This window comes from Typopeltis vanoorti, chromosome 23 (assembly GCF_054136105.1).
Source record: "Typopeltis vanoorti isolate ZY-2024b chromosome 23, IOZ_Tvanoo_1.0, whole genome shotgun sequence".
In the NCBI taxonomy this organism is placed as follows: domain Eukaryota; kingdom Metazoa; phylum Arthropoda; class Arachnida; order Uropygi; family Thelyphonidae; genus Typopeltis; species Typopeltis vanoorti.
Genome location: NC_143571.1, coordinates 82,069,206 through 82,094,584, shown reverse-complemented (window position 1 = coordinate 82,094,584; position 25,379 = coordinate 82,069,206). Strand labels below are relative to the sequence as shown.

General features: G+C 35.4%; 1 protein-coding gene across 1 annotated transcript in view; it reads left to right on the top strand.

The window, feature by feature from the left end:
- The first annotated feature begins 328 nt into the window (after positions 1–328).
- The window catches only part of LOC150094038 (uncharacterized), a 123,646-nt gene continuing 98,595 nt past the window's right edge, over positions 329–25,379 (top strand). The window contains exon 1 of the mRNA XM_090413067.1: positions 329–532. Within this exon, the coding sequence (XP_090269193.1) occupies positions 329–532 (204 nt within the window). The remainder of the gene's footprint in view (positions 533–25,379) is intronic.

The window sequence follows — 25,379 nt, the reverse complement described above, 5'->3', positions numbered from 1 at the left end:
ACCTGTTGAGCGTGGGGATGGGCACCGTCTGTCCCGTCAGATCTCTAGTAATGAGGAAAAGGGACGCACGTGTGAAAACGTGGTCTCCTGCCACTGTGCCTTACGTCATCCCAAACATCTTGTGTTCTACTCGCGTTCGCTCCCTTCGGTAGTCCATGTTTAAGATCCTATCGGACTCCGAGATAGCAATTTATAGAACGAACAAGAATTTATGCTTTGTCCTCTCCCCTCCTGTATTTTTTTATATTTGTGTGTTTATGAAACTCAATTAACTGTGCACAAGCGGTGGGAGGTGGATTCGGAGGGCCGATGGTAAAAAAGAGACATTATGGAGACTTGTGTAGTTATTCCTTCAGAGTTCAACCTCGTCCTTACTACGGGACAGAGCGACAGGAAGACCAACAAGATCTACGAAATGGGTGTATCTGTGTGGAGCAACCAAAGAATACCGCGGGGCACTCGGTTTTTGCCTTTCCAAGGGACCATCAGACTAGACAAGCTAGAAGTTTACACGTACCTGGACGACAACGATGTGAGTATCAGATCTTTCGATTCTAGTTAACCCTAATCAGTACTGCCTTTATCACTCAATAATTATAGTAATGAATTTCAATGCTTTCTCGAGGCAAGCAATAAATAACTTTTGTGAACTATTTGGGTTTCACGTGTAGGCGAAATGGATCGAAATTATATTTCAAATGGAGTGTATCTCCGTTTGAAGTTAAAAAAAAAAAAAAACATAAAAAATAAATAAAATAATAATGAAATAAGGTCGCCAGACTTGCATATTGTTATACATTGAAGGAAATGACGTGTGGTTATAAATTTTGGAGAATGACGTCACAATAATCATTTATTGTAGATAGCCTATGGGAGAAATTTAACTAAATAGAACTTGATAATTCTATCTAACAGGAAGGCTTCAACCTATTTAAATCATAAAAAAAGAATTGAGTACAGCAGAACCATTAAAAACAGAAAATGAAAGAATCGTATCCACTATCAGATTTTTTTTTATTTTTTTGTAAATGTTGCTTTTTACTTCGTTCAATATTCATGTCTATTATTTTGAATTCACCTTTTCATTTATTTTTCCAATATATTTTCCATTTATTGAGCTATTTGCTCCGTGCGTGTGCGTGCGTGCTTGTTTTTCAATCTCTTGTTTTGTTTACCAAAGATATGAACAATACCACTTGTACGCTTCATTTTCACATATCGTTCCACACGTCTGACCACGCGCATCATAATGTTCTACATATAATAATCCCTTTCTCTTCATCCTCCCTTCCCCACGTATACACTGTTACGTTCGTACATGAATACGCATCAAAAGTATGTGTTCAATGGACTGCGAATAATTCCCTCTTGTCAGAGCAGTCAGCCTGCGTTAATGAGGACATTTATGGCGCATTTGTTATGTAGAATTCTGATAATAGCTGTACTACCTAGAAAAATTATTTCGTATGTAAATTATTTGAATGCTTGTCCTATGTTGTATCAGAGAGGATTCTCAGTACATGAAAATATTGGAATAAATCTACCATCGGAATCCCGAAATGAAGTAATGAGGGATAATTAAGTATACGAAGAACAACAATGGATATTCAATAGGATCTTATCCTCCTGCTGCTATGGATATTAAATTAAACATTACTGATAAATAAACATTACTGATAATTTAATATCGGATAGATGATATATAAGCTAAATTTGTCCTTATATATACTGATAATTTAATATCGGATAGATGATATATAAGCTAAATTTGTCCTTATATACTGATAATTTAATATCGGATAGATGATATATATATATATAAGCTAAATTTGTCCTTATAAGGACTGGCTTAAAGGGACGAAGCAAGAATGCTTTTCATCTTCCCCGTTATCTGTAGAGGACAATGTATGGATAAGGTGTTATTGAGCTATTAAAGCTCTGATCATGACAGGAGGGTAACAGCAATAGCCGAGCCTCAGTTAGGCCTTCATTGGCTACAGCATTGCCATCCATTACCTTCCAAGGGTATTAATCCACCACCGGACCAGCACTAAGCTAAATATATTTTTTTAACCTTTTTTATATATACTACGCATGTGAAAGAATAAATGGTGTATTGTTATATTTTAATTACATTTTGTGTTTGAAAAATATTTTTTTAATTTAAATATTATATTATCATATAAAATATTTTTATTTTTAATATGATAATATTAGTCTAGTGATACCTTGATTTTATCTGCAAGTCTGCAAATACAGTTTTAAATCACAAATCGTATAATTCCATAGGCTCGCGATGTCTGTGCATATCGCGAATCCCAGTAATGAAAAACTCATATCAATCAAAAAGGAAAAACTCATTTTTTTTTTGCTATGAGAATAAAGCATATCCTGAATGTGTGATTTTTTTTTTTAAAAAAAGTAGTATTTTATATCGTTAATTTCAACTAAGAATAGGTTAACATAATTTTTCAACTTTCGAAGTATCAACAGCAATGCCATAGAGTCTATACAAATCATACATACACATTCACGAAAAATCTTATTAGAAATCAATAGTTGATAATAATAATGGAAAGCATGCAGTTACTTCCCACTCAGTAAATGCAATATTTTAGAAATCAGCTAAAGATAGCTGATTTTATTTGTAGGAAATTTTTTCCTACAATACGAATCAATGAAAAGAAAATTTATGAATTTATTTCAAAAATAGAAAAATAAAAAGCAATGTTTGGTGATCCAAACTTATAGAAATTCCAGGAGCACTGAATTCTGTGATGAGAAGGTATGATGCATTGAAATTTTCCTGATTTAATTTCTGCATTTCATCACGCATTTAACATCGTTAATCCGCATCTCTATCTGTCATGACCACTTTATAATGAAATATATTCAAAAAATTTAAACTTTTATTAAAAAAAAAAAGTGAAAGTATCTAAAATATCCAACAGATTAATGTATACTAAAATACACAAATACAGACCTTCATTAATAAGTGCATTACTCCTATGGTGACCCTTCCAGAATTGCAGGCGAAAGGCACAGTTCTATACTAACTAAGATATCATAGTGTTCTTGGTGAAGTTACTCATCACTTAAGTCAGGCTAAGCAATTTTAAACATTGCATGAATGTCGCCACCTTATGCTTTGATGTTCTCTGTGGAGAAAAACGAAGATTAGAGCCTTTTTTTTGCCCCTTTTTTATTTGCTAGTCCCATGCACTCTTGAAGGCCAGTAAGGCGTTGGTAGCGTTCACCTTGAAGCAAGAAAAGAGCAAGGTTTTCTCCCATTTCCACCCCTTGCGGGTATAAAACCTGTCTCGATGAAGGGTTAGATCCTTCAGGCGGTGGGACAGACGATGAGCCTTTTCTTGATGGCTTAGATGCTTGACGTTAATTCTTCTAGTTAGAAAATTTTTGTGACTCTAAATCGTCGCTATCCTTAATAGTCATTGCGTATCAAACGAACCTGGAAATTGCACTGTTTTTCCCCTTTGGTTGTGGCTTAGGTTGTAGTGCCTTTAAATCCCCCCCCCCACACACACACTATCGCATCATTTAGAGGCTAATTACAGGCAATTAACATGAGCGGAAATCGATGTCTTTGAAGTCAAACTGAATGATCTGCATGTATATCATTAAGTACTTGGCAATGGTAGCTTGTTTTATATTCGATCCAAGATCAAAAATACCCAGTGATGGTAGCTCAGCTGACAATCCACGCAAAGAACAGATAATTCATTGCATTCTAGAAACAGACAACTAATTACAGATGGAAACATCGAATGCCAGTCAAGCGACTTACCTACCGACCCATCATTTTAACTGCCAATAGTTTGTTACAAATACACTTTTCGTAGTATAATCACTAATGCCTAGTGCTGAATAATCAAATTCATTTTGTTTGCCTTTGTCGTGTTTAGACATTGCGTGTGAATAGCACTTGGGATGAAGCCCTTTGTCATCTTTTATGTCCCAGTAAGTATGCTTCTATCTCTATGGAGGAATCTCTGAAGCTGAGAATTTGAGCACACCGAAATTCCTTGTGTGTGTGTGTGTGTGTGTGTGTGTGTGTGTGTGTGTGTGTCAAGTAGGCGCACATGGTTTTTCTCTGGAATCACTGATTTTTGCAAAAATAACAAATTCGGCAAGATCTAATTTCTTACTTTGTATAATCAGAATTATCATTAACTTATCATGAACCTCGCTTAAGCAAGAGTTTTATTTCTTTATTTATCAAATCAAAAATGATAATGTTATGTAATTATTATAAACTCAATCATCGTTTAACTGAGTAAGGTTAACTCAAATAATTTTCATGGAATCATGAGAGCTGTTATCAAAAATAACGACACAAATCAAAAATAACTCAAATTAATTTTGAACTCTTCTCATTGATGTGTTATCCGAATATCAAACAGGTATGAAGGAAATTAAAACTATAGTTTTATTATGATATTAATCAGAATTAGCCTATTTGGATATTTAGTACGTTCCGTGGGTTAGAAATATGATAAGATCCGTTGTCCTATACAAAACAGCGTAATGGAATATAAAAGTGACGTCACTGATTCTGTTAATAAATAAAAATCTTCAAAAGCTATCTCTGGGCTCAGACACTGTAGTTATCCATAAAGGGATGATTTAAACGGATTTATTAAGTACCCTTCTTTAGGTCCTCATTTGCACCCTACAGACGACACTGATGTTCTTATAGTTCCCTAAACATTTCATAGATGGGACCAATATATAAAAAAGGCCCCTTTTGATATCTAAGAGGCACTATTTTTTCACAGAAAAAAAAAAAAAAAAAAAAAAAAGGAGCCTGTAAATCTTATATACAAAGAACACACACAAGTACAAAGTCAGCAATTGCATTTCCTCATCCGTTCGTCCCGTTAACTCCATTTGCTTCGAACTGAAAGCGCGCGCGCGCGCGCGCACGAACGAGGTAGAAGTCCAGTGAAACGCGCCCGTTTTCATTTTGTTCAGTTCGCAGTGACGGACGGAGCGCTACCGCCCGTCGGGAGCGGAGGCTAGCCGTCGACAGTGCCACCGCCGTCAGCCGTGGGCTTTTTGCGGCCATAAACAGCGGGAATCTGCGGATTACGGCAGGAAGGTTGTGTTCCAGGTGACGGCAGAAGACACAAGTGTCAGCAGAGAGCCACCACTTCATTTTTCTAACGCTTCCCAATGAAAGCATCTCCGTTTTTTTTCCCTTCTCTCTCTCTCGTTTTTTTTTTTTTTTACTGTAGATGCTCCGTTCCATTGAGGAACAGGAGGACGTTTCGACAGAATATCAAGGTGCGAAAGAAAGAATGAAATAATGATGGAGCCGTGTTCAGATTTTCAAGCAGAAAACTCATGAGGTCCTCTCTAGGTCGACTAGCATTTCCATCAATTAGGCAGAATTGCGGTAAATTTTAAAGGCCCATTCATGAGTTCATGGCATTTTCAGACCTCCTTCGTGGTGTATTATCATTGATGGAAATGATACCAAAACTGTGACATTTAGAACCCGTATGTGTTTTAAATATGACACTAGGTGGCACCACTGTCATCCCATCCAGAGTTCTGATATTTGGAGTTTTAAATTAGCATCATCATTTCAGTACACTAAAAATAAAAGATTTACATTAAATGACAATTGCGGAGTATCATTCTTGCTTTCCTACATGTTTATGAGTAAATGTCTTGCTAAATTTAAGTTTTATGGGATACAGTAATATTGCATTAGACGTTCCGCAGAAATTATGTTTAAGTTATTCGCTATTAATCGTAATGGGTAAAAAGACTCTCATTTTTTCTCTCACTGTTTAGTTGATTCACGTGTAATGAACATTTTTCTAAGAAATTATCGGATTTTTATTCTAAGAAGCCAGTTCTGACATGTCATTCAAAATGCAGAAGTATGGGTTTGCGGATGACTGGTCGTAAAAAATTCCGATGAAGGCGCCTTGGAACCTTTATGGCTTATCCCAAAGCAAAATAGGAGTGAACGGCAGAAGAAAGCGTATAACTGTAGTAGTCAAACGTCACTTACTTAAGCTGATGCGGTCATAAATGATTGAAACAATCCGAAAACCAATCTTCTAGTCCTCAGGATAGCAGCCACATCTTACAGATATCTCAAAAGCAGCATTAGCGACAGAATATTCACAACAAAACCGGAGGGGGTCACGCTAACCTCTGAAAAATACCCAACCTGCGTCTTCTAGGTCTCAAGTAGATGAATTTATTCTTCCCGAGGGGGGTGGGGAGCAGAGGAAACTACGCTGCTATTATTACTAGTATTATAATTTCGTAATTTCCACCAGGGTCCAGCCCTATGAGACACCTCCCCTCCTTTTCCTTCCATACACACACACGCACGCACACCCCTGTTACTGTCCCTATAATTATAACACACCCTCATCAATACTCTAACCTGTAATTGTCAGTGATGTCGTTGATTTTGCACATGCGCAAACGATAATGGTTAATGCAAAAAAGTATCTGATTTTTTCATGTTTTAATATTATTTTTTGTTTGTTTTCTGTCGATAAAAATGGTTAAATTAATTATTTTTTTCTTTTGTTCCTCTATTCAACAATTCTGATTTAGTTCGTTCATTTAGTTCCAGTTTTTACTTAAATAATTTTCGATTCAAATAAAGCAGTTCAGGCCGAATATGTCACTACTTGATGTCCAGATTTTCATCAATCAGTTTTCATACATTCATTCTTTCCCATCTAGAATTGTGTAAAGGCCAGTCATCTACGAAGGTCAATCGTCTGTTCAAATTTAACTTGCAAATAACTGCATTAAAATAATCATAAAAACCTTGTGAGGTGTACACGATACAGACTGTACTCTAATGCTAATACCTTATTCAACAATAAAAAAAAAAAATAATAAAAAATACAGTAGATAACCAAGGTCAAGTTTTTTCCCTTCACGGCATAGCCAATTAGTTACCAGAACCTTGCATACATAGCCATTAAATGGAGCTACTAAAAAAAAAATTGTCATAATATAATCACTACCAACTCGGACATCTCAATAGATAATTATGGACAATTGCCATAGACGAATTACACTGGTAAATACTGTGTGAACTTGCTATCTTGTCAAGTTCACAGAACATGGACAAAGATGTCGTATGCAAGTCTTACGACAATCAAATTCTTCTTTAGTAAGTGAGAAAATGAATATAATTAATTGACACTCAAACAGACTTCCAATATGAATGATGTAATCATCATCATATTCTAAATGAGAATGTGGCTTGCTAATTAAAAAGAATTCAAATAGTGTTTTCTTTTTTATTATAAATAAATTTGTTTCTGTGGTACTACAGTCGCTTCAGATTCTTTCATCCCTTCCTTTTTGCGTCTGTCTCTTTCTTTTCTATTCTATTCTTTCTTCTTTAACATGTTAGGCCCAATTTCTAATCTTGGAACATTTTCATTGGTCTTGTGAGGTGTTGTTTGAAAACAGCTGCTCCACCAATCATCATTATCATCTTCTGGGTCTTATTTAAACGTTTTATTTCATCCAATAACTTTTGTTTATGGATTTGTTATCATTTTCAGTTCTTTGAGAACTAATTAACACGATATATTTGAAAAATAATTAGTTCTAAATTCAAGGAGAAATATCAAGGAGAAATAACTAGAAAAAGGGAGAAAAATAATAAAACACGTGACGTGAAATGTCAACAATCAAACACTCTGGCGCGCGAGTGCCACCATAAAAATATCAAAGAAAGAATTCATCACTTTATAGTGGACTCTGTTATACTTCACGAAATGAAAATAAAAGAAATGTTTATGAAGTATTCAATAAAGTACTATGATTTTGTGCAATTGGTTGTTGTTAGCAATAGTACAGATAACAGGGGAGTTGAAGAAATTTTAACCCTCTTTTAAGAAGATTAAAAACTCATAATGAAAATGCGAAACAGAATATTTGCTAGTTGATGAACGTTTTTTTTTCAATTAATTTAAAGAAAGTTCGATGTAATTTTAATCCACGAATCTCCGGTTTAGATTAATAAATCATACATATTCCAAAGGAGTAATTATTGTTCACTATTATCAAATACATGTTAATATTAAATAACTTGTGTGCTGGGTGACGTTTAGGAATCCATGTTTCTTTATTATTCTCATAATCTGTACTACAACTGTCAAACCATTTGAAATGAGGGTGCTAACTATCGTTCATTATTTTAAATTGTACAAATTTTACTACTAAAATTATTCAAAATGCATAATTTAAGCTGCTGAGCTGCTGTCTTATACTAGCCTGGCATATGATGAGTAACTTCATGCAACTGTTGTGATAATTAATAACGTCATTGCACAAAAATGTTAATTACGTGGTTCTCAGAGCGCAACAAGGCTACAATTTTTGTAATTATATCTCAGTTGTTTGTAACGAGATAGCATTGCTGAGCGACTACTGAGAGCTAGATTAATCTCAAGTGTCCTAACGATTTCAGCAGATTATAAATAGGGATGATTATGGGATATTATATTAAATGGGGACCAGGAAAAATTCCTGAGATCAGGATTTGACATCTTTTACCGTTCTCTGGAATATCTTTATTATTAACTATTGCCAAATACCACCGAGATGGGCTTGTCTCCTAATAGACCCATGACAACAATAACAATAACAATACCTTAAGTTTTATAGTTTTTTAGAAATGTATATGTGAGGATGTTCTGAAAGACAGCAGTAGAATAAACGAAATGTTGAGGAGTGTTGAATACCTTCAGTATACGAATTTTAACAGATTTAGAAATCCATGGGCGCTACAGACGCCTATTCTGATGAACAGTGACCTGTTTTGTACCGAATAAATTATCTTTGGTTATCTATCTATCAATTATCTATCAATTATCAAAAAAACTTATTTTTTTATGCTAAGGAGGCGATGTTTTTAATATGTTTTTTGCCAAGGAGGCGAAATCTGAACTTTTCCAGAGATTTAGTGCCTTCAGTTTCACTTGCATTGAATCTAACAAGATTGTCAAAACCCCACAGAAAAATGTCTTGAAAATTAAAATTTAGAGTCGTAGAAGTTGATATTCTGAAAATTTTAGCTAGGTTTTTCGAATGAAAGGAGTGCGGTGTACTGTTCCGGTAAAAGTGTGGATTAAATCTGCAATTAGCTGGAGAAGACGTTTGAAGTTGGGGGGACATAAGAAGGAGGATCCCTGTTGATCGACAGCAATGCAATCCTCCATATTAGTTGAGAGATTTCTAAATTGCGTACTTACTGGTTTTCTCCATCATTTTAAAATAAAGTGAGAGCAATAGAATGGTAATTACTTGATAACAATTTATTGCCCTCCTTAGGAATAAGTCATGTATGTTTTAATCTCTAAGAAAATATTCCGCGTCTGTACACACTCGCGCGCGCGCGCGCGCACACACACAGTAAAGAATATAGATTGACTGAATAGTATTCCATCATTTATTATGATTTGCTATCACTTAATATAATATATTAAGTAAGTAACAGTAAACGATATAGTATAATACAGTCTAATCTATACTGTCATTTACGATATATAAAAATGGTCAAAAAAAGCTTCTTTTTTTTTAATTCGATGCGTGCTTTCCTATTCATTATTGCATTTTAGATTGGTAATCAGGATCGACAGTGACTTGTCAGCATTTGACACTGCTCTAGGGAAGGTCACTGATTCTAGTCCACCTTTCTAGAAAATTCGCGATTTGAACAGTCATATTATAAGTGATTAGTGATGACAGTAGCTATCTGATAACTACTGTTTGATGATCGGACACTTTTCTCCTGATCAGTGTTATCCTTATCAAAATTTAAAACTTGAATCTTCCCCGCTACATATTTGCCCTTTTGAATCTGTAGTGCAATTCCAGTTCTACAAACCCAAACAGTGTTCTGCTTCGTCAGTCACATCTTTTTTTGTCGTGACAAAACCGATTTGCCAATCAGCACGCAGTTCACGTGTCAGGGAACTATTGGCAAGAGGGAAGAACTCACGAAATCTTCGATGAATATCAGCGCTTTGGCACTTACCGAACAAAGTGGATGAGCTTGTCCTAAACAATGACAACGACATTAAAAGCCATTATCCAGACACGCATGACCAGAACGATAAAGACTGCATTTACTCGCCACTAGAGGGCGTCTAGAATATGGTTAAATTAAAAGAATCTCTTGTCTCCAAAAATATATCTCATAAGTGATTATTTTTCAGGTTTCGAACTGTTTCTTGTAAGTATAATAATGTATAGGTTTAAAGGAATTCGTGAGGTTGAGCCCTCCTAATGAGGGATTAAGTATGTATTTTATGACTGTAGATTCGCGTGTGTTCGCGGGGCCGGTTTGCCTGTTCTAAGGGACGAAAACCGATTTTCCGAGTGAAAAAAATTCCCTACCTCTGTATGAGATCGGCTAACTCACCTTCAGTCGAAAAGGACCAGATAAAAGTTCCTCACATCATGGACGGGAATCGAACCCAGGTCTTTCCAACCATAGGTCTATACTGACTGAGCTACGGAGGCTCTCATACGCCACTATGAATACAATAGAGTCTTTGTCTGTCCGTGCAGATACCCATTGACACTTCCATGGAAAATACAGAAGTTTCGCAACTGTAGACTAGTTTCCACCTAACCAACTGTTTCATGATCATAATGACCCTTTTTTTTTATTACATTTAATTCTGTCAATTGCAAAATAAACAGTTTGTAAAAGAAATTGAAAAGTAGCTGTTACGCTCTGTCCTAGACCTTGATCTTTACACTCGCCTACTTCTAACAGTTACCATGGACAGAAACCTGGTGATTTGTTGGCTGTGGCTTGAGACTTAATGATATTATTGCGTGAATGCACGAGACACGCCTTTCTTGGTGTGTTTCCAATACAGTAGTAGTTGTTGTTGTGACGTACTATTGGTGTTGTAAATGGATTTAAAAAAAAAAAAAATCGCCAGATGTTGAAAATATAGTTCGAAATATATGAAGGTTAACTGCTCAAAAATCATAGCAACAGAAAAGAAAAAAAAATCCTAAAACAACAGAATTTTATCACGTCAATGAAAAGGTGTTGACAAAAAGAAAGAAATTTATTTTAAATGTATGCAATAATCCAAACAACTTAATATACCGAATTTACTGCTATCTCTTTACACAAGAAACCAACAGTTTCACTATGCGAATGACTTGAATTTCTTCGCTATCAGGAGGGATTTTTTCATCCATTTCTAACAATCCTTCAGTAGCATGATTTATTCTTCTAAGAAACTATGTATTTTTTCTTAATATCCGTAAAATTGATACTCTAACTTAAAGTTAAGTTTTTAAAGGGGAACAAGAAGGACTTTGAAGATGAATCATTCAGAAAGGTGAAACTTGATTTTTAGGGGGAGGGGGGGGGGATACGTGCTAACATATGATGGGGGCATTTATGAACAATGTTAGAATGCGTCACGTTTTGGCAAATTTTGCATAAAAGACCCTAATTACAAAGGAAGAACGAATAATTGGAAATAAAGGTCATCAGCTGATAGCGAATCAAAACGTAGCATCCCGTCACAGACGCTGTATATCAGTGTGTCTCAAAGAAACAAAATTACTTATTTCTATAATTATATTATATTATATTATAAAATCATATCAATTTCAGCAATTGATATGATACATGTGACTGTCTCGAAATTTTAGAAACTTGTTTCTTTATGAGAGGAAGTCTAGTTATTGAAATATCACACCTATGAAACTTGCTAACTCAGTTCTGAGCAGAAGTGACGCTGATGCTCAAAAATAGAACGTTAACTTGCAGAACTAAAACAAAAGTCCTAAATTGGCATGGTAGACCAAATCCTCCCATTTGTAAACACTCATTTAGGAAAAGAAGAAAAAAACTTGCTTCTCTTCCCGCCACCCTCCCCCCCCCCCCCTCCTTCCTCTGCACTCTCTACGGATAGGTTGTCCTTCCAATCTCCTTAGACTTTCCGGAAGAAATATTTGGGTCACCGACAGAGAAAGATGTCACTCTAGTGCTCCTCATCGTGTAATGTTCGTCCATCACATTATTTGCTAATTACCCTGATGGGTGTATTGCTAATTTCCACTCTTGGCTAAGAAGGGAGGTTCTCTGTGAAAGCATGCCACAATCAAAACCTCCCGTCTTGTAGTACTCTAATACGCTTACAGCCGTTGTTTTAGTTACTATCTCCTCCACCTTGCACCTGCATCTGCAGAACCCGCACCCAGATACTAACTCACTTCCGTTAAACGGCGTTCCTTAATTTTGACACAGGGGTCACGGATAAAAATGGGCTACGACTAATGACGATTATATAACACCTGGAACACTCGGGTTTATACAAACTACCTTCTCAACCACCCGACACCTTCCCGTTCGCTATTTTGCATGAAAGTTATTGTTCATTATTGTTGAATTACTAAATTTAATTGAAATACAGAACTTCTTTGTTGTTTCTAAACATTGGACGCAGTCTGTTTCGAAATTTAAAACCAAACAAGCTGCATCCACAAAACACAAAAATTTTCCGATTCCTGTTCTATATATCTTTTCAGCATTTATCTTTCCATACTATTTCTCATTCGTTCTTTCGAATATTTCCTCTTCATTCAACAATGTATCGGCAATATATTTCATGTTCATATAATAATTAATTTCTTTTTCGTTTTCTATTTTCTGCTTCATGCGTTCTCACATTTCTCATTGATAATACTGTTCGATATTTCTCTTCCTGTAAACATTTATTTGTTTCTCGGTTTTTCTATATTTCTTCTTATAACTCGGTTATTCTTTCTGGTATTTCGTTTTCTGTCTTATTTGATCTGCGTAGTTAGCGTATCCGCTCCACAAGCTTGGAGTTAGAATCCCGTCATGGACATCGATGTTTGTAATTGTCTTTAGGTGTGAGATGAATTTCACTGTACGGTGTGAGATCACCACTTTCTTGTTGGAGGCCTCAAACAGCTTGAAAAAGTCGTATATGGTAAAAAAGAAAGGAAAAAATCTCTAGTCTGCCATCGGTACTAATGTACTATGGGATTAAAACTTTCATGGATGCAGTTATATAAATTTTTCTTTAATTTATCTTACTTTCCCTTTATTTTGTTAAATACTTTTCCTTATATTGCTTCAGTATTTTTCCTTAATTTATCCATGTATTTCTTCTGTTATATATTTCTTTGTCATTCTGTCCTACATTTTCTTAGCAACGCATATTGCTCTTATAGCTAACCTAAAAAATTCTCATAAACTCATTTAACTTAACTTCTCAATAGTGTTTGTATGCTGTACATTAAACTTTTATTGAATTTTCCTGCACCTGTTAACTACATGACAATTTTGGGAAACTATTTGCTATATTGTTTGATTTTCGAATCAACCATTTGCAAATGACTGAATGAATAGCATATCTGCTCTTCCCAATGGATTGCAGGTTCCAATCCAACTGTGGGATAAGTGTTTGGAATGTCTTTAGCTGGTAAGCTAATTTCATCGCTTCGTAGGAGGCCACAAATCCTCATACTGGAGGCCTGAAGCGGCTTCAAAACGTTCAATGTTTAGTCTGTAGAGCAGAGGTTCCGAGAGATGTTTTCGGGCCAAAGATTAACTTCTACTGATATCTGTTTCTCCTTACATGTATACAAAAATGTTACTCTCTGGGTCAAAAAAGTAAGGACGTCATCTATTAGTCTGCCATGGATTCACAGAGTTTTCCGCAAGGTTAGATAGGTAAATAGGTGAGGAAATGTAACCACAATCATACAAACAATGACGGCTTTCTTCGGAGGGTTAATGAGTAAGCAGGGAGTGGTGTTATTATTAATAGTAGTATTAGTAGAGGTATTTTCATTTTCTAATAGGTGTTCCCGGCCATTTAAAATTCTTCACTAATAGCCAGTTGGGTAGCAATGATTTAGTGATAAAAATCTGACACTTAAATGTTTCGTTCAGGCTTTAGTTCCTATAAATTAGTTTTTCTTCGTGAAAAGTTTTTATTCATATTAAATAAATTTGTCGTGTGTATACATAATCCGGATATCGAGTCATGAATAAAATCTAACGTTTTATTTGATTTTTGACTTTTGCTTATACTTCCATATAAAATGACTTTTCACAAACTTTGATTTTTCCGACAGCCGGGGCTTGGCTATTATGATGCAAAACGACATTTTGTGAACAGCTGCCAAGCAATTCAGTTGTCAACGCTTATCACCTCCCCACGTATCACGCTAAAGTAGTAATTAAAATCCAACCTATAATAACAGTGAAATTTGAATGTAAACGGGCAATCAGAAGGTAGATTTTATCAGCTACTTCGTGACATTATTTGGCTTCGAAACGAATATTTGCAAGAGGTGTGTGTGTGTGCGTCTTAGTTTACAAGGTTATCCTGCTTAACAGAATCGACCAAGTAGAATGAGTTGATTCTAAATGACGGACGGTAAAAAGGGTTGGCATACTTCGTTGTCGCCACGCGAAAATGCTTTTGGGATTACTTTCCAGACTCACAGTCCTGTACTGTTCAGTCAGAATGACTAACAGCAGACAGCATACGATATACCAGGAAACACACGCCTGATAAATATGTACCTAGAAGCTATGTACCATATCGTCTTTAGTCATCTCGGACCATTAATATTCAGCACAGACGTACCTCCTATAACCTACATTTAAACAATCTTATTATGGTTGGAGTAAGGGTTTCGCTTCCTTTTCTTGACCTCCCCTATGACGGATATATCAGTTGACACAAGTATACGCTAAATACTTTATGTCGCTACTGGCAAAGGATACAAAACGATGTTGTGGGAAGCAAACTAATCCTCTGAAAGTTTACTAGCATTAAGCTTAACTCTTCTCGGCATATTTGAGACTTCCTTTACATGTTGTTGCTTTTCTTAAATAGCTTGAGGTTAATGCGGGGTCACTTCCGGGTGGCCCGTTTGGCACTACAATTGACTGGTGCTTAAAAGTGTAATTGTTCCGTGTGTAGGGCTTTGTTTGGGCGGAGACTTTAAATTCTTGTAGAATAAAATTAGCAGGTAAACGCAAATTCAACTTTGAAAACGATTAAACAAATTAATGATTTCAATAACTTATAGATTTCTAGTTGTAATAGTTCAAAAGAAATACTATTCCCTAGCAAACGGGCATATTTTACAATATCCATTTAGTGTATTTTTAACCCTTATGTTATCTGTTACCTTTTAACTTATTGTTGACCTCTATTAGTTAAAATGACAACTATAAGTGGCTAACCGGAACAGAACGCTCCATTGATTGAATGTACACACGCCAAAACATTTTAAAAATAGCATTATTGCTTTCAATGACCTCGTGAAGAACGAGTAGTATGTCACTTTTCTACTTACTGACCTCTATTAGTAAAACTAAAGACCTCTGGTGACAAATGGAAGTACTAATGACGCTAGGGCAGTCAAGGGGAAAGTAGCGCCGCTAATCTATGTCAGTTTGGAAATTGAATAACTACAGACGAACTGAAATAAATGGAAAATGGGTCCACATTGTAAACCCGGCCAATTACTGAATAATGTAGGGGGCGTTGATCCAGGACGTGTTAACAATTATTTAAAAGAAGATGTCTTAGTTAAAGATGAATATCAACTGCGTTTGTTTGTTTACTTGACATCTTGTCTGGAAAACCACTGGCAAGATAGAGGGGTAAAGAATATTTTTTTCAGGTCCTGCATTTGTAAGTAGAGAGCAAATGCTGATAGAGCTGGATGATTTCAAATATGGATAGAAAACTAAAACTTCAAATTGCGTCTATGATTTTATGAAATGCAAATATTTGATATTTTTCATGAACCTGTAGTAGGAAATGCATGCAGTGCACTGACCACACTATCTAGAAGGTCTGATTTGTTCGAATATTGGATGACTGTCGAAAGTAGTTAGATTTATTGCTCGATTTTCAACTGAACGGGAGAGCCAGTATCGTACATAGATGGTAGGGTTTTTACTCTCCTCAAGACAGACAAACCAACTTGAGAACACATGCAATTTACAGACATAAACAGATTCGTCTCGTAACCTTAGTTGCTTAGACGTATTATAAAAAACAACAAACAGCCAGCAAAGAGCAAGGCCTTATTCATATGTGTGACGCATCGCGAATATGCCACCCATTTTTGCAGCGCCCTCTATGATCCCAAAATAAAGCTCATTACCGATGCAAGTTGTTTGGTGTGAAACTGGACATTATCATGCAAGCCACGTGAAATTTTTTGTCTCACCTTTATCTGTCCTCAGCCATGAGTTTAAGCTTTGTAACAATCACCTTTAGAATACCTTTGTAACAATCACCTTGTGGTCCCTAATTATGCATTCTCTTCTTTTCCTGAATGATTTACGTTGTTGTCTTACCATGAAAAGCAATAATCGAATAAATAAAAAAAAAGTAAGACAAATGGACCACCTGTGTAGGTCAGAAATACTTTGAAGTCTTCAAGTCGGTGCGTTCGCACCTTGATTTCTAAGATTGATCACCTCACCCTCGAGCCCATTCTCCGAACTAGATGTTCAATACTCTTTAATGTAGTGTCAATAACGCGTGCTGTTGAAAGTCTATTGATACACGAGATTCTTTATCTTTTACAGTCAATAACATGCAAAGCTATGCACAGACCATGTTCATACCTTATGGGCATAAGTTGTCCTCTTTTGCTTCCCAAAAAGTGGGCCACAAGGTTTAATCTTATTCATCATAGCCGCCAAACTTGCTCTGTTTGCACAGGACTGTGCCTAATATAAACTAAATTTATAGCTTCTCGCAGTGTGAAATGATAAAGTGCTCATCATTGCTAATGACACTTACCGATAGAGAAACACGCTTTGCAAAAACTTCCCCTTTTCAGGACTCTTTGCCATAACTTCGAAATATGTAAACAGTAAATAAAGGTAGCAATAAATTAAACTGAGTCATTGTCTTGAATGTTTATGCTTAAGTGTTGGAAAGAATATATAACGGCAAAAAATAAAATGAGTAGTCAAGGTTACTAATCTCCATTACACGAGTCTATTAAACTCAAAAATACGGAGCAGGAAATTATCTTATTTGTTTAAAGTGTGATGTTTGCCTTATCAGTTTCCTCTATCATCCATCGGCTTTAATATTTGTTCTGGTAGTTTACGAAATATGAAGTTCCATCAAAAAAGGAGCCACTTTATTATTTTTATTTGGGACATTATTAGTATCTTTCAACTGTGATATATTAGCGTACCACAATTTTGTCTTTCGGCAGACACTCAACTTCCCTACGTCTCCTACGTGCGACTTCATGTGTGGAAGAAATAATTAGTTACATCAGGAAGATGGAGAAACCGGATGATGAAATTATAGAATGTCTGTTGGCCTTTGTGACCCGCGTGGATAACGTCTCCTCTCTACGTACTAAAATTTGGGAGTTCGAATAACATTATGACTTGGGCGTTAATAAAAGTTCTTTGAAGGTACATGACCATTCCCTCCCAGTGAATCTGCTTGAAAAAGCTATGTTTGGTGTCAGAAAATGTTTCTGGATTGTAAACTTATAGCTTACCTACGGTACTAATGTGCAATATATTTTCAATCTTACACGTACGAGATTATAATAAAAACAAATAAAAAAATCCACACGCTTGAATTTCAGCTCAAATCCTTAAATTAATTCCAAACTGAAACCCCATAATGACTTCGCAAAGAACTTTTTTCCACGTTTGAACCAAGTTTACAACAATTTATATTTTTTTTGACGACAGGTGTTTCTGAATGTAATTTTTTCAAAACTTCCAAATATTTATTTGATAAAACTCTTTGTTTGGTTTTCTTAGGACCAAGTGAAAACTAAAACACTATCTAATATCAGGGATAATCCTTTCATCTTTCCTTAATTACATGTGAGATGAGTTCTTGAATCGACATTCATGTTAAAGGATCATAACCCCTATTATAGGAGGTAGGAAAGCGAAAAGGATATTGGCATAGCTCGTTTCACCATCTTGCAATTTTTACTCAGCAGTTTGCAGATGAACATAAAAAGAACATCTCATTTCCTGTCTTGGTGTAGGGTCACGTAATGAGTTTGCGCCATGTTAAAGGAAGCTTTGGAGTTTTGTTATATGAAAAACGCAGCTGTCATTATGAACAAGGGGTTCGTGCAGAAGATCAAAAGTAGAGTTGTCAGTGTGCAGGTGGTAATGTCAACTGTAATGGATAAGGTCCCCGCTGTCTTTTCTGAGCTTCTAGATTGTTCACACTGCACCAATAAGAACTCTTCCAGCATTAATAACTTTAAGGAGTCAGAAGCAGTTTTTCTGAAAGCAGACAAGTCAAATCAGATTCATAACTCGGTAGTCCTTTTTTATGGTAATCCGAAGCACGCAACATTGTATAAGCCGTTGTATTCACAAGCAGCAGGGAGAGAAGAATTAAGAAGAAATTGCTGGCTGTAATTTTGTGTGAAATACAGATGAGTGTAGATTTCTCCGGAGAAGGCAACTTTCTCTGGCGCTTTCTTATTAAGAAAGCCAAAATCGGTATGTCGTATATCTTAAAAACCAGTAAGTACCGCGGATTTATTATTATTCAAGGTCATAACTTTTTATTTTATTTTTCTACGTTTGCATTGAAATCAATGCTATATACTATGGCTCACATGTAAGGCCAGAAGAAGCCAAAGTCCCAACGCTAGCAAATGTGTGGTGATGACTCAAGACTTGGGGCCTTGAGTCATCACCACACTGCCAGTGTGTTAATAGTGCAAGGCATCGCACGTAAAAAAAAAAAAAAAAAAAAAAAAAAAGTACATTTTGTTTAATTATGTATATGTGCTGTATTTATTCCATTAAACCATATAATGAGTAAAGAAAGTATCATGAAATCAGTCCGAGAGAGAGAGAGAGAGAGAGGAGAGAACAAAGCTTATTAAGTCCGTATAACTCTACTGACACTGTATACCTCTAGAGGATTCTGTTCCAGACGTAAATGTCGACACCATGTAATATTCTTCTTCAAGTAGCCGTACGAAGTCATAGTTTTCAGTAGGCAACTTCCTCACGATGGAGGGTAGTGAGTGGTCGCGTAGTATCTACAACCTCCACATCGATATTGAGTTACTTCACCGGTTTACTATGTCAAGCTTCCCTCAATCCTATATTAGTGGGATTCGGACGCTGGGACTCCCCTGCTGTTATCTAGCGTTTTATTCCGATATATAACACATTAGTACTCTAAATGGATCATGGGTTAGACAAACCGGAAACCTCCCTCTAAAAATTCAGGCCACTTTAGATCTCCAGTAATCAGGGTTGTAGCCTCACATTGGGGGATGAAATTCATCCATCACCTGAATTTGTGCGTTTATAAATATTGCTTAAAAATATATTAAGAGAGGAGATTTGAAAGAGTAAGATGGAGTTCACGTCCGATGATGCCGAAATTCATCGCATGGATCTTTCCAATGTTGGACCTAGTGATTTGTTGCAGCCAAGTTAACTGGCTTTCAAACTCGAAACTGTGACTTATCAAAGAAACTGTGATAAGTCTAAATGATCACGAGAACTGGTTTGTCCGTTTAGGAGAAACCGAAATTGTTTAACTATAATCTATAAAAGTTTACAAACTCGAAAAAAAATTAGAAACACAATCCCGTCATTGTGTCTGGAAAGAAATCTAAGATGAGCCCTCAACTTAGATTTCTTTCCAGACTCGGTTACTAATATATCACTATTATGGATGTTTATTTTCTTTATAATCCCAAAGAAATATATTGTAGCACTCAAGTATAATGAGGATTAGAATTGGGACAATGAACTGAATTTGCCTAAGTCGCAATTGCCTGGGTGAAGACAAAATAAAGAAAAGTATTTTATGGGGGAATCAAATATTTGTAGAATTCCAGCTACATTAAGAAAGGAAAGTATACACGCTGCTTCTGCTCTTGAATGGAACCTTGAAAAGGCAGCCTTTGTATATCGTAATTATAAATTATTACAGTTATGCTTATTACTTCTGTTCCGAGTTACAATAAATGATAAAAATCCATCCATTAAGGTGGATGAAACGATTATCGATTAGCTTTTGGGACTAACTGCACCGCCCCTTCAGCAGTATGTCTTGTTTGTGCACCCATTTCAGTTGTCAGAAGTCATAATATAACAGTCACTTCAATACCCACCCTTGGAGAAAACATGTATACACTCTGTGGGATGTCTCTGGACTCGAGCTGTCTCCTCTTAAAGTACTTGATTAATTCAAGGATAAAATAATTAAAAGTTGACATTTATTTGCCCAAAGTAAAAAAAAAGGAGACACCACTTGAAAATTAGTGCCTGTCCTAAATACTCAGCGGATGATAAAAGTCAGAATGGGCCAAAATTCTTGAAATTGAGGGATAACTTCTACTCTAAATCATACTGAAAGTCGTCTAAAACCTTTCCTGATTATCCTTCTTATAAGTGCATGCTGCAGATACTTATGGAGGGTTTCCTTAAAAAAAAAAAACATTAAAAATTAATTTGTAATAAACAGCTTTAATCTTCCCAGTCGGAATTTGTCAATTAGTTCGAAGGCCTCTTTCAATGGGTACAGGTAGACCAGATGTCCAAGAAAGGCAGACATCTTTAAGAGCGGAAGGGATTATAATAATAACGGAGTCCTTGGGTTATTAACGGGTACAAGACACCTATAAAGAAATACCAGGCAAGCAGCAGACACAAAAAATGCCTCTAGAGATATATCGGAAGAACTGTTTTAGGAAACTCTTGTCTCTTCCTCTATCGTAATGTACTTCCTTTTCCACACTTAATCGATAAGTTCCTGGGTGATTATTAGGTTCTGCATCCCCAAGTACCCCCGTAAGGTGTATGCGACGTTTTGGGGTGACATTATTTTTGTGTCCCCTATTTACTCGGGGTGATACAAAGGCGCCCGTTAATTGTCGGTAAGGCTTTTATTTCCCCAAGGTATTGCGACCCTGTAGGAAGGTAGATAATCGTCGTTTCTACATGAAAGTTAAGCATTTATGTGGTTAATTCCTTTGTTCTTTTGGGTCAAAAAAAAAAATCCTAACGGTTTTATTTTTGCCTATATTTCCAGGAAGCCTGCGCTATAGTAATTACAGGTTTTTATTACTAATCTAAAACTCCACATCTCTCGATCATCAGTAAAACGCTTCCTCTAGGGCTCAGGAAACGATATAAAGTCCATTAGTTTCTTTTGAAAACACTCGTGAATGATTTTGAAGGAATTTACATTATCCTCGTAGAATTCGCAATGGCGACTGAGTGATCTACATTCTGTCTGTAGGACATGTGAAATGCCGTTAATGAGTCCGTATACTATTTTTTTCCCACTTTCCTATAATGTTAATTATGATAATTCAGTCCCCTTCTTCTCCTTGGACAGCTGGACATTTGTCAGAATTTAAGGGGGAAAAAAATCACTGTTGTATGTTATCTGGTACTTTTATTACACATTTCCTTATACAGTTCTGCGAGATGAATTCTATGAGTGTATTAAACCTAGGAAATGATGAAGGGAATAGTAAAGAAGGCCCAGGATAGTCACTCGAAGCCTGAAACTGTTTCCAAGTTTTAAAAACTTGGAAACAATTTCAAAAAAGATTTAAAAACTACCCGAAAAGCTTTTTGACCTCCCTAATCCGAAACGAAACCAGCCTGATGAATCCTTGAGCGTTTATTCCCATTAAGAGAATGGAAAAAAAAAGTATACAAATCATCCGTATTGTTATATATTTCATATGGAAATTGCCAGACCATGCACCTAGTTTTACGCATGAGTCATTATTATATATTTTTTATCCAGCACTCCAGCCTTCTGTTAGAATATTTCCGTTTGCCTTCTTGCGACTTCTACACTGAAAGATTAAAAAAATGGCTCTCATTTTAAGAGTCAACAGTTTTCTTTAATAATATATTACAGAGATACTCATATATATTCGTATATATTCATGGAAGACAATATGATCCAAAATTAATAAAGTTTAATTATTGTAGCGAGGCTTTATTCTTAAAAGGATAAGTTGCATATTTTAGCAGTAAAAAAAAGCAGAGATAAAGCATTGGTAACTTGCTTCAGGGGACAAAAATGCATGTGTGTATGGGCGTGTGCGTGAGTGCGTGCGCGGCAAAGAAATATATTAAGTGTACTGCGAAGAATTGCGATGTGTTGGTGAATGAGCATTCATTTATATTTTGTCAAAAATAAATGAAAATACTTCCAGTCGAATTATGATGTGATGAAATAAGAAGTCAAAAAATGCAACAATTTAAGTAACATAACAGATTTCTTTGCTTACCAAGCTAAACATTGTGAAAGTCCCTGAAAAGCCTAACGCTCTTAACATTGTTGGGCAACTCCCTACTGTGTAGTAATCCGACTGATCTCTATCATTTAAAACCTTTTACTGGCTACACTCCAAAATATACTACTGTTTATCATTCGAATATAATGATAAATTGAGAGAGAGAGAGAGAGAGAGAGAGAGAAGCAAAGAAAAATGAATAACTAAAAAAAAATAGATAAACGGCTAAGAATGTACACAAGGCGTGGAGATATATGAGAAGGAACGAGCTACAGTATAACGCGGCACCGTTTGGAACTGGGTGTGGAATATTCGGCAACCATGACACGTGCGCTATGGGAGCGACGTAACTAGGTTTACTACGAGGAAAGAAAAAAAAAAAAAAATTTATCAGAAGCCACGGACACACCTTGGGAAGTTAGAAAGCACCTAATCATATCGGCTGTAACATCTTATCTGCAAGGCAGTGTAGGAGACCTGTGTGGGAAAAAGAGGAGCAAACTTGTTTAGATTCTAGTGATAGCATTGATACAGAAAATTGGAATTTTAAGACTTTCATTATTTCGTCTCTATTAGGAAATAAAATTGCAGCGCCATCTAGAGTTAGAGTTTAGAAGGTGAGTTCTATTTTCCTTTCACAACTGCAGAAATCGAAGTAGATGTTATTTAAAAGTAAGGTCATTCACGATGTGAAGATTTTTACAAGAGATTTTCGAAATTATATATATATATATATATATATATATATATATATATATATATATATATATATATATATATATATATATATATATATATATATATATATATATATATATATATATATATATATATATATATATATATATATATATATATAATGTAATTTTGAAAAAAAAATCAATATAACGACATTATATTGCTTGATATTATATCCTTATAAGGACTGGCTTAAAGGGGCGAAACAAGAATGCTTTTCATATTCCCCGTTATCTGTAGAGGGCAGTGTAGGGATAAGGTATTATTGAGCTATTAAAGCTCTGATCATGGCAGGAGGGTAACAGCAATAGCCGAGCCTCAGTTAGAACTTCATTGGCTACAGCATTGCCATCCATTACCCTCCCAGGGTTTCCGGATTGCTAACAAAATCCAATATCATATTGCTTGATATTTGTCCTATTCTCTTTTTATTAATCTGTATATAAAAAATGAAATGGTTTAAAATGTTATAATAAAAATAGATTTAAAATACAAAGATATCTTTCATATTTTTAAAACTTGTATTTCAAATGCAGTTATAATCTATATATATAGTTATAAAATCATAATAAACTTCAGAATGATATAGAAAAATGTGCATACCACTACTAAGGCTACCGTTATTGTTGTATAGCACATTTAAAAGTCGAATTAACGTCCAAATTATCTTCCGAAATAATCGTAGTTTTGCTATAATCAAAGGTGGTTATAAAGAGACTCAAAACAGATCACTTTTATGATTTCAAGTATCATCATTTTCATACCTGTTTTAGTAATGATATGTTGTCGGTTTATCTGAATAAAGGCCATATATTTCTCCTAGATAAATTCAAATTTTGGGCCTTGCTTAATGTTAATTCAAGAAAATCTGCATTGGAATGCTATTAATCTGCCATGGAAATATGACGTGCTGTCACTAAAAATGTCCAATAGGATACTTGAGCGATAGGACCTCATGTTTAATGACAGCATTGCAATGAAAATATGGATTGAAAATATGGAATATTTCCAGAAATTCCATTAAATCTCAAGAGTTCAACCAGTTATCGTCCATAAAAATAAACTTTCAGATAACATTAACAACGTTAAAAAAAAAAAAAAAAGTCATGGCGAATAATGAATAACTATACATTGCTGATTGCGTATCTCTGCAGAACACATAGACTAAGGTACATGTCAGAGGAGCGGGGGGAATCCAAACTGTTTTCTGCTACAGGCATTTTTGGAAGATGAATGAGTGTATAACAAATGACAGTAAATGTGACTCTGCATGTGTCACTCATCGAACCTAAAATAAGTACATTTGCCTAATAACTCGCTACGGGGCAGAAAAGCTCAATTTAATACCATCCTTAGCAGTCAAACATTGCTGCTTTGTTCATAACAAGCGGAGATAAAAATATATGTTGCACAATATTTTACATGTTTTTTTTCATAATTACCAGCATATCTCAGAAACAGTTCTTGATATCCTATAAGGCCACTTCAAGCATATAAATGTATTAAAAATTTAAATATTTAGATTCATTTTATTTTCAGAAGGATGTCATAACGACTTTGAAAATTATATGATCTCTGAAAAAAAAAAAAAAAAAAAGATCATGAATGTATTTTTTATCTGAAACGATCAAAAGATATACCACCTAGACATATTTTGACTCTTATTTAAATCTCATCTTAAAATACATTTAACAATAAGAATATAACCTTTTGAAAAGTATAATATGTTATAAGAATTAAAAAAGTCCTTAAAATACTCAAAAAAATGTTGGTTTTATATAGAAGTAATTAATAGACCACTTTTTGTTTTGATTATTAATACTACATTACTGCCACTTGTAATTAAAATGTCATTCTGGTGGTTGGTAATCAATCGACTGTGAGATGCGGTAATTGATTCATTCAATCCAATACCCATGGAGGGTAATGGATGGCAATGCTGTAGCCAATGAAGTTCTAACCGAGGCTCGGCCATTGCTGTTACCCTCCTGCCATGATCAGAGCTTTAATTGCTCAATAACACCTTATCCCTACACTGTCCTCTACAAATAACTGGGAAGATGAAAAGCATTCTTGCTTCGCCCCTTTAAGCCAGTCCTTATAAGGACTATAAGGAAATGTCATTCTAACTTGAGTCCTTTTTAGGACTTCCAGGGTAACGAATGGCAATGATGTAGCCAATGAAGTTTTAACTGAGGCTTGGCTATTGCCGTTACCCAGCCATGACTAGAGCTTTTACTCAGTAACATCCCATCCACACAGATTTTCTTCATTCAGATGACGGGATA